At 55.6% G+C, this 10,782-nt stretch overlaps 1 protein-coding gene across 1 annotated transcript; it reads left to right on the top strand.

Annotated features, from left to right (window-relative positions):
* Window positions 1-6,379: 6,379 nt before the first annotated feature.
* Window positions 6,380-9,228, top strand: Actg1 (actin gamma 1). Its single transcript, XM_021175549.2, has 6 exons — window positions 6,380-6,500; window positions 6,833-6,961; window positions 7,055-7,294; window positions 7,581-8,019; window positions 8,112-8,293; window positions 8,385-9,228. The coding sequence occupies exons 2-6, from the start codon at window positions 6,839-6,841 to the stop codon at window positions 8,526-8,528; spliced, it is 1,128 nt and encodes a 375-aa protein (XP_021031208.1). The 5' UTR covers window positions 6,380-6,500; window positions 6,833-6,838; the 3' UTR covers window positions 8,529-9,228.
* Window positions 9,229-10,782: the final 1,554 nt, after the last annotated feature.

Raw genomic sequence — 10,782 nt, forward strand, 5'->3', positions numbered from 1 at the left:
AGCAACTTGGGGAGGGAGGGATTCATTTAGTCTCACAGCTTAGAGGCCATTATCCAGAGAAGTCAGGGCAGGCATCAAGGAAGGAACCCAAAGGCAGAAAATAAAGCAGAAGCCATGGAGTCCTGCTTACTGGCTTGTTCTCCAACCTAAAAGATCTCACACTGGAGTGTGTGTGTGTGTGTGCGTGTGCATGTGCGTGACACGTGTGGTATTCTAACAGGGAGTTGTGAGTCTCCCAGGATGAGTGATGCCAGTTAAACTCAGGTCCTCCGGAAAAGCAGTGGGAACTCCCAACTGCTGAGTCATCATCTCTCCGCCCTGGCACTGGATCCCCTCTGCAGTCTCAGCACCTGTAGCTAATTTTATGAATAGTCACAGAATGAGAGGTCTTGGGAATTAAAAGTATGAATGCTGATGGCAATAAAATGCAGCCATCCTGGGTTATATCTATAAAAAACACTCGAGAATACTACTGGGCAAAAGTCATCCCCGACGTACAGCCTGTGCGCAGGCTACTGTCAAGGATGGTTGCTGCTGTGTTGTAAGGCTCAAGAGCAGCATGCTGGACCACCTTGTATATGGCTCAGAAATGACAAGAGACAACGAACCTAATCTGTCAGTTACAACACATTTAAAAACAGTTATATTTGACATTACATCAAAATAAAGTTTAAAAATGAAAAATTTCCACCCAGGAGGCAGCAGCACTCAGATTTCTGAGTTCAAGGCCAGCCTGGTCTACAGAGTGAGTTCCAGGACAGCCAGGGCTACACAGAGAAACCCTGTCTCGAAAAACAAAAAAATAAATAAATTAATTAAATAAATAAGTCACAAACAAAGATAAAGAGGTGGAAAAAAAATAAAGCTTTTGACTCTTGGGGATGGGGTGGGTGGGGGCATGACGACACTAACCCCGAATCTGAGCCACTTCCTGTTCTGTGACCTGCACCTACCTTCTCTCTACTCAGATCCACCCTTTTCCTTTTCTTAGAAATGACAGTTATTAGGTGGCTCAGTGATGGTATAACCCAGTGACACCCAGGAAGTGCAAGGCAGGAAAGCTGGGAGCGAACCTCCCACAATAGTAGACAGACAAGCCAGGTCACGGTTGTCTGTACTTTGGGGTCTCTGAGTATTTGCTCCCGGACATCGAATGGGCCGGTCCTATCTGGCAGTGAACCTGTTCTTTCCTCATCTGTTGTTCTGGGTGCTGGCTGCACCAACCCCACCTCCTCCCCGTGCGTCAGCACCAGCTGAGGTCACCCGCTGCTTGGCCGCAGCCCTGCCTAGGTTCCCCTATCGGAGATGACTCAGCGGTGGGTCCGCCCTAGCCCTGCCTGGTTAGTAGTTTCCTGGTCCCTCTTGGCCTTTAGGGTGAGGAGGACTTGGAACCGCAGGTGCGCTGCACCCCTTACTAAGTGGCAATAGCCGGACCCACCTGGCGGTCCACATGGGAATGACACTGGCCGCCACTGACCTGCCTCCCGCAGGGGCCATGCCAGGGGCGCCATCTGCTGGGCCCTGTACCCAGGCTCGAACCCCAAGGTCACCGCCCCAGCACCCAACCACCTGGGACAGCTGCGCGCATAGTACCCGCCCTGCGTTCTCCTGTTTCTGCTCCCCCAGGATTTGGACTCAAGGAGGAGAGGGGTGGGGGCGCTGGAAGGTGGCTCTTTCCTCCTGTCTGAAGTTTGAGGTGGCCTTCCCGAACTCAGCCTCATATGCTGCTGACCCAGTGGGCCAAGGGGACTGCGGACTGGGCTCCGAGGATGCGGGTGGCCAGAGGCTTGCGGGGGGGTGGGGTGGGGGGGGAAATAGTCTGCTCACTACCGCCACACACTGGATTCACTGAGCTCGCCCGGGTCACACACCTTCCTCCCCTGACCCCCGAGCCCTGCCCCGGGACGGGCAATGGCAGGGTCAGAGTGACCTGCAGAACTCCAGCCTAGCCTCTGCCTACCTCCCTGAGTGCTGGGGCAGTGGCAGGGCACAGACCGTCCAGAGCACCAGCATTCTGCCCTTGTTCCAGCCCTGACCTGGCTCCCAGTCAGACGCTGTGTCCACTTCCTGAGGGTGGTACACAGGCCCCGAGCCACACTAGCTCTATAGGCTACTCCCTGCTAAAGCAGGAGGTATGGCTGACCTGTGTATTTCCCTGTCCCATCCCCTGGGATGTTCCTTGCCCACCTGGGATCACTAGAGCTTGGATTGGGGGATTCTCTCTCCCCACAGCTCCCAAACCCTGCATTTTAGGGTCACGATGGAAGTGGGAACCGAATCTGCCCCACTTGCTTGGTTGTCCAGGCCCTGCTCACTTCCGCCGCCTCCTCTGAGCTGAGAAGCCTTCCCTCTCCCTTCCTTTGGCTTCCTGCCATGTGCACCACATCCAGCTTCATAAAGGACAGAGCTTCTTTGTTTAAAGATTCATGTATGTGAGTACACTGTAGCTGTACAGAGGGTTGTGAGCCTTCATGTGGTTGTTGGGAATTGATTTTTAGGACCTCTGCTCACTCTGGTCAGCCCCGCTCGTTCAGGCCCAAAAACTTATTTTTTGGTTTTTCAAGACAGGGTTTCTCTGTATAGCCCTGGCTGTCCTGGACTCACTCTGTAGACCAGGCTGACCTCGAACTCAGAAATCCACCTGTGCTTCCTGAGTGCTGGGATTAAAAGTGTGTGCAACCACACCTGGCCCAAGGATTTATTATAAATAAGTACACTATAGCTGTCTTCAGACACACCAGAAGAGGGCGTCAGATCTCATTACGGGTGGTTGTTAGCCACCATGTGGTTGCTGGGATTTGAACTCAGCACCATTGGAAGAGCAGTCAGTGCTCTTACCTGCTGAGCCATCTCACCAGCCCACGATGGAGTTTCTGTGGCTACTCAGTGGGTGACAGTGGGTGCCAGCCTGCTAAAATGAAAGCTGAACTGGAAGCAGGTACAGACAAGCGGGGCTGGTCAGAGGATTAGGGGTGGCTGCAGGATCTGCCTCTTGTTGTGCAGAAAGGGGGTAAGAGCTGCAAGGGGGCTATCAGCTTTAGGAGATGCATGTCTCTCAGGAGGAGGCAGTCAGCCCTGGACACACTTTCTCAGACCTCTTACCACATCCACATCTCACCACAGCAGTGAGGAACAGATGGTCCCTGGGCGTTGGAGCAGCTTAGTGGGCATAACAGGGAGCAATGTCCTGAGAGGAGAGCTTTCTCTTTTTTGAGACAGTTTTCTCTATGTAGCCCAGGCCGTTCTAGAAGTCACTGTGTAAACCAGGTTGGCTTTGAACTCAGAGATCTGCCTGCCTCTGCTGCTAGAGTAATGGATTCAAAGGTGTGGGCCACCACACCCAGCCGAGGTGGAGCGAATCTCTGAGATCAGGCCAAGGCCCAGGCAGGCAGTCCTGCCTAGACGAGCCTCAAGTCTGACACAGATGCACTAAGTGGCTGGGCACACCAGCAGAGCACCTTCCTAAGGGTGGGTGGGGAGGCTCTGTTTGTTGGCCAACACACTGTGTTTCATGTGGTGTGCTCTGCAGACCCTTGACCTTCATGGTTGTAATGTGCCCTGGTTTCTGCCACCCAAGGCTGGCTCAGACTCACCCTCGGTTTACTGCCTCCCTTCCAGTGGAAAGGCCAGACCTGTACCTCTCGGCACTGTCTTGGGACAGACAAGATGTCCCCACTTGCATGTGATGTGTCTGCAAAGGCCTAGACAAGAACGTGGACTCCAGTTATTTAGACGTTGAGGTCCTCAATACTTTTACAGTTCCCTTTTTATTCTGGGCTTTTAGGTTTACTGAAAAGTTTCAAAGACATCAGAGTTCATTCATTCATTACACTGTAACGTCAGCTCCCTTACTGAGGGTAACCTTGGCATACATTCCAAACCTGGCCTGATGCTCACGGCCTTTTCACTCTCATTTCTCTTTTCACCACATTTCTCGGTTGCCTAACAAGGAGAAAGTGAGTATGAAGTGCCTTGGTGGGCGGAGCCTTGCTGGAGGATCCAGGTACTGAGCACAGAGGTGACCGGAGAGTCCGGGGAATCCAAAGTGGCCGCAGGGAGAAGGAAGTGACAGGTTGCAGTGACCACCTGGGAGAGTGTCCGGTGGAGCCAGCCTGCAGTAAATCTCCCCAACTCTTCAACTGCTGCATTAATCCACCGGAATATGAAATAAGATGCAACAACGTCACAATAAAAGCCGACCAAAGCCCGCAAAGGAAAAATATTTCTTATCATTTCTCTAGACTGAGTCTTTCTTTACAACGGGAGACACGCCCACTTCTGGCAGTCCTGCAATCGCTGCCCCTGGCCTGCAGGCTCACGGAAGCCAGGCACTCTTAATTCCTGCTCCAAGAGGGGTGGGGCCGCTAACTTCCACAGCAGGCAAGAACGGCCCGGACCTGACCTTGGGCGAGGCCTCCCTCACACTGCCCAGTTGCAAAACTGACAAATCACAGCGCCTCCTTCTCCTGCACGGCGTTAGGAGGCCGGGCCGCGGCTCCGCTCCGGCGGGGCTGGGGCTACCCCTCCCCCGCGCCCCCAGGGAGGGCTGCGTCTCGGAGCCCAAGCGCACAGGCGAGGGTCTCCGCGCGCACCGGCCGGAACCGCCTTTGTCCCGCGGGCCAATGGGTAGCCTGCTTGACTAAATAAGGCGAGGAGCGCGGCCGGGCGCCCCGTCCGTTACGTCCGCCCCCGTGACTCAGGGCGGCCACTGGCCTCCCGGCGGCGGGCGGAGCGCGGGTCGAAATCGCCAAATATGGCCGCGCGCCGCCCGCCGCCCCTGCCCCCACCCGCACACCTGAGTCGCACCTTAGTCCCGCGGCGGGACAAGGCGCCCCCGCCGGCGTCAGGTGGAACCCGGCCTTACATGGCCGTTCCGTGCTCGCAGCGCCTTCTGCACACAAGCAGACAAAGGCGTCTTAAGAGAAGGCTCGGGTTTGAGGGCCAGGCCCCCGGCAGTACTTCTTGGGTAGCCATGGGCGTGTCAGAGGTGTGAGTGCTTACCGAAACCCTCCACTTTCCCCACGACTCTCACCCCCACCTACAAGTGTTAGCTGTTAGCTCCTGTAGGCTCATGGTGGGGTTTCTGGAGGTCCAGCCCTGAATCCCCCCTCATGGGTGGTGCTCTCATCTGACAGCCACCTCTGTACAACCACAGGGCCAGCGCCCTTCTTTCTAGGCCTGATGTTGCACAAAAGGTGACTTGAGTGTTGGCACGGGTTTATGGCCAGCAGGTAAGCAGGGCAGGCTGCTTGGTCCCCCTGGGTCTCGTGTTCACGTCTCAGATGGGGAGCTGACCTTGCAGGGCTGCCTGAGCTCGCGCACAGAGCGCCTGTGCACAGGGGGCTGGTGGGGAGTGGCACCCCCTACCTGCTCGAATCAAGCTCTGTGCCCTGTGACCTTGGAGTCCCTCACTTCACTGCTACCCTCCGCTTCATTACACAATGAACCATTCCAGAAGCTTACAAATAAAACCCGGTTAACTCCCGTGCCAGCTTTCCCTTCAAGCACCATCGAGGCGGAGCACTGGACGGCAGCGCCACGACCCTGCTAAGGGTGACAAGTTTCCAAACAGCCGGGAGAAGGGCAGCGAGGCCCGCCCCCGACGCCTGTCCGGAGGGGACTAAGGCCTAAGCATTCTGTGCCCAAAACCAGTTTGACCCGGACTTCATAATCAGTGGAGAGGAGTCTCGCCAGCTGACCCACGCGGGGGGGCGGGGCTGGATCATCCTGAAAGTCGGGAGACTGCCCCTGCCTCAGTTTCCCTACAATGTGTCCCACAAAGCCTGCATAGCACAATGCCCACTCACACCACCACCACCTCCATTGATGCCCAGGGACACCCAACCCCGTGACGACCCCTCCTCCAATGAAGGGACGTGGCTGAAGTGGAAGAACTGGTGACCCCCTCCCACGTGACTGGGATGTGATGGCCGCTCCCCGGACCCCCGGGAATCCCTCCAGCCCGTCCCCAGCCAGGCACACAGGGAACCTGTAGAGGAAGGTCCTGGGGGGCGTGCGGGGCGCAGGATTCACAGAGGGGCGGGGGCCACGGGACTCACCCCAGATCGGGGCGCGGCCCGCCCCGGGCTTGGCAGTTTCGGGGCGCAGCCGGGGCCCTCCCTGCTGCGCGGCAGTCCCGGGGCAGGGCAGGGCCGATCGCACGCACGCCACTCGCCGAGACCCCCGCGAGCAAGAACCGGGCCTCCCCGGGTCGCGAGCGCGCGGGGGAGGCGCGGGCGGGGCCGTTGGCGGCGGCGCGGGCCAGGGGCGGGCGGGCCCGGGCCCCACGTGTCCCTGGCGGGCGGGCCAATGGGCGCCCGGCTTTTGGAAAGATCGCCATATATGGACATGTTCTGGGGCCGCGCGCGCCCCCGCCCGCGCGCGCGGCCCGCTCCCGCTTAAATAGCGGCGGGGGAGGCCGCGGTCGGTCTCACACTCCGCCGCCGGCTTACACTGCGCTTCTTGCCGCTGCTCCGTCGCCGCCGCCGCCTCCTTCGCCGGTAAGCGGCCTGCTCGCCTCGCTCCCCGGGTCTGGCCCAGTGACTTCCTGCGGCCCTTTCTTCCCGCTCGCCCTGCCTGCCGCACCGCTGCAGAGCGGAGCGCAGGGCGCCTGTCGGGTGGGCCTGGGTCTGCAGCCGCGGCTGGGGACCCGGCTGGGGGCAGGGCGGTGCCCGACGCAGTGCGCAGCCCCTTCCCGCCGCGGCGGAACGGGGCGCTGCCGGTAGCCGACGGTTACGCCGCCCCTGGGACCCGGGGTGGCTCGGCCCTGGCCATGGGCATTTTCTGATTTGGGTGAGGGGTGCGCTGATTCCGGGGCTTCTTTCCTGCGCAGATCGCTATGGAAGAAGAAATCGCCGCACTCGTCATTGACAATGGCTCCGGCATGTGCAAAGCCGGCTTTGCTGGCGACGACGCCCCCAGGGCCGTGTTCCCTTCCATCGTAGGGCGCCCCCGACACCAGGTTAGTGGAGAGGAATGGCCTCCCTTGTATTCTCTGGGGGCCCGGGTCGCGCGGTGGGTGGGGCGAGTCTGACCGCGGCCTTTTCTCTCTCAGGGCGTCATGGTGGGCATGGGCCAGAAAGACTCGTACGTGGGTGACGAGGCCCAGAGCAAGAGGGGTATCCTGACCCTGAAGTACCCTATCGAACACGGCATTGTCACCAACTGGGACGACATGGAGAAGATCTGGCACCACACCTTCTACAATGAGCTGCGTGTGGCCCCTGAGGAGCACCCGGTGCTTCTGACCGAGGCCCCCCTGAACCCCAAAGCTAACAGAGAGAAGATGACGCAGGTATCCTTGAGCCCGGACCTTGCCTCCCCTTGGGCGTGACGAGTCATTTTGTGCTGTGCCTCATTTCCTGACATTCAAGCTTTTCTTTGGTGTTTCTAGGGTTCTGTTCCTCTTCTCCTGGCATTTCCTCCCTGAAGCCTCCAGGTTTCTGTTTGTGTTTCTGCTTGTGTTCTGTTCCTTTTTTCTTCACACATCACATTTGTGGCATGCAGCATGCAGAGTGTGGGTGTGGGAGGCTCAGGGCCCCTGCTACTCAGTCACTGAGGTGTTCTTTGTCTGTCCGCAGATAATGTTTGAAACCTTTAATACCCCAGCCATGTACGTGGCCATTCAGGCGGTGCTGTCCTTGTATGCATCTGGGCGCACCACTGGCATTGTCATGGACTCTGGTGACGGGGTCACACACACAGTGCCCATCTATGAGGGCTACGCCCTTCCCCACGCCATCTTGCGTCTGGACCTGGCTGGCCGGGACCTGACAGACTACCTCATGAAGATCCTGACTGAACGGGGCTACAGCTTTACCACCACTGCTGAGAGGGAAATTGTTCGTGACATAAAGGAGAAGCTGTGCTATGTTGCCCTGGATTTTGAGCAAGAAATGGCTACTGCTGCATCATCTTCCTCCTTGGAGAAGAGTTACGAGCTGCCTGATGGGCAGGTGATCACCATCGGCAATGAGCGGTTCCGGTGTCCGGAGGCACTCTTCCAGCCTTCCTTCCTGGGTAGGTGTCTACAACATGATTTAGGAGCCAAGGGGCTCGCAGAAGGGATGGAACACACAGAATATAGTGGCTAAATGAGCTCTGTCCCCTAGGCATGGAGTCCTGTGGTATCCATGAGACCACCTTCAACTCCATCATGAAGTGTGATGTGGATATCCGCAAAGACCTGTATGCCAATACAGTGCTGTCTGGTGGTACCACCATGTACCCAGGCATCGCTGACAGGATGCAGAAGGAGATCACAGCCCTAGCACCCAGCACAATGAAGATTAAGGTGAGTGGCTACCACCGGGCCTGAGCAGGCCTAGGACCTGTGGGACCCACAGGAAGGGCATGAGTGCTCATTCAGTGTTTTTCCTCCACAGATCATTGCTCCCCCTGAGCGCAAGTACTCAGTCTGGATTGGTGGCTCCATTCTGGCCTCACTGTCCACCTTCCAGCAAATGTGGATCAGCAAGCAGGAGTATGATGAGTCGGGCCCCTCCATCGTCCACCGCAAATGCTTCTAGATGGACTGAGCAGGTGCCAGGCATCTGCTGCATGAGCTGATATGGAAGTATCGATTTGCCCTGGCAAATGTACACACCTCATGCTAGCCTCATGAAACTGGAATAAGCCTTTGAAAAGAAATTTGTCCTTGAAGCTTGTATCTGATATCAGCACTGGATCGTAGAACTTGTTGCTGATTTTTGACCTTGTATTCAAGTTAACTGCTCCCTTGGTATATGTTTAATACCCTGTGCATATCTTGATTTAGTCCTTAGTTCATGTGGCTCGGTCACTTGGGGGCTGGGGAGAGCACGCTGTGGATGAGAAAGCCCCAGCCTGGTGGATCTCTGTGAGCACCATGGAGTGATCTGTGCAGGGTATTAACCAACAGCAGACTTCCAGGATTTCCCGAGGCTGGCAAGGGTTCCTGAACCAGTTACCACTCCTTCTTGCCAGTCTAACAGGGTGGGAAAGTCCGAGCCTTAGGACCCAGTTTGCGTTCTGGTTTCTTCCCTCCTGACCGCCATGGGTTGTTACTCGCCTTGAGTTGGGAACGTTTGCATTCGACACCTGTAAATGTACTCATCCTTTTAATTTATGTAAGGTTTTTTGTACTCAATTTAAGAAATGACAAATTTTGGTTTTCTACTGTTCAATGAAGAACATTAGGCCCCAGCAACACGTCATTGTGTAAAGAAATAAAAGTGCTGCAGTAACTGACCATTGTCTTCCTGCTTTGGCACAGGGCTGTGGGGTAGGGTGGAGTTGGGAAATGGAAAGGTGTGTCTGGTTGCCTAGCAGCAGAAAGCCTTCCCATTGGTAAGAAAGCCTGTACCCCAGCTTAAAGCCAGCCATGCTTGGAGTCTGAGTCCACTCCCTGCTACATTCTCTCCCAGGAGTTTCTCAGGGTGAGGAATTAGGCCAGGCAGCCCCAATAAAGGGCCTCACACAGAAGTGTTGGTGAGGAGGGCAGGTAGAACCAGCTCTGGTGTATTGGTGACAGTTCCTCAGTTACCAAGTCATGAGGAACAAGTAAAGAATGTAGCCATGGCCAAAAGAGAAGTAACCTAGATGTCTTAACAATTGCAGCCTTTAAAAGGCCATGCAACATTATTCCTCTATAAAGGAATGAAACTTGGCCAGGTGCTACCACATAGACAACCTGGTAAGACTGGTTATCCAAAGGTGGTGCACAGGGTGAGGGCAGTAGGAGTGAGTGGCTGCTCAATGGGAACAGTGGGGTGATGATGCTCTGGGATTAGGGCTAGAGATGCATTTCAATAGAAGTTGGAGCTGAGTGCCAGGCCCTAGGTTGAGTTCCAGGAACCACCTGAATTGAGCATGCTGGCATGCCCCTGTTAGCAACTCAAGCGGAGGTGACAGGATCAGGAGTTCAAAAGTTATTTTTATATATACAGTGAATTCAGCCAGGCCTTCCTGAGACCCTGTATTTAAAAAAAAAGTGGCTGGGGTTGGTGGGACTGGAGAGTGGTTAAGAGTAGAGAACCTAGCTCTCAGTACCTGTAACCTCATGCCCTTTTCTGGCTTCTGGGCTCCTGCAAGAACTGTTGCATATAAGTCGTTGCATATAAATTCATCTAGGCAAATACACATTAACAAAATAATTTTTAGCCAGGCAGTGGTGGCGCATGCCTTTAATCCCAACACTTGGGAGGCAGAGGCTGAGTTCAAGGCCATCCTGCTCTACAGAGTGAGTTCCAGGACAGCTAACAAGTTATACAGAGAAATCCTTTCTCTAAATAAACAACCCCAAAATAATTTTAAAAACTGAGTGTGATTGCACTGGGAAGGTAGAGGCAGGTGGATCTCTTGAGTTTGAGGCCAACCTGGTCTACAGAGTAAACTCCAGGCCAGCTAGGGCTACAAAGTGAGACCCTATCTAAACAAAATACCGCCCCCTGCCCCCCCCCACACACAAACAAAATAAGCCAGGTAGTGTTGCACACCTTTAATCCCAGCCCTCTGGGGGCAGAGGGAGGTGGATCTCTCTGAGTTGGAGGCCAGCCCCTGGTCAACAGTTCCAGGACAGCCAGGGCTACAGGGAAAAACCTGTCCTGGAAATAAATATATTTAAAGATATAGTATTAACAGACAAAAAGAGTCTAGACATCTAGGCAGCAACATGAAGAGATACTGAGGCCCCAGCCCCAGAAGCTAAGACTCCTACCTTCAACATCAACCCTTCACACTATGTTGCTTCTGGGAGCCCAGCTTGGCTGAAGGTCCCTGGCCTGTGATGAGAGACAGCCTTGG

Source organism: Mus caroli, unplaced genomic scaffold, assembly GCF_978045245.1.
Source record: "Mus caroli unplaced genomic scaffold, Mus_caroli_1 scaffold_13, whole genome shotgun sequence".
Taxonomy (NCBI): domain Eukaryota; kingdom Metazoa; phylum Chordata; class Mammalia; order Rodentia; family Muridae; genus Mus; species Mus caroli.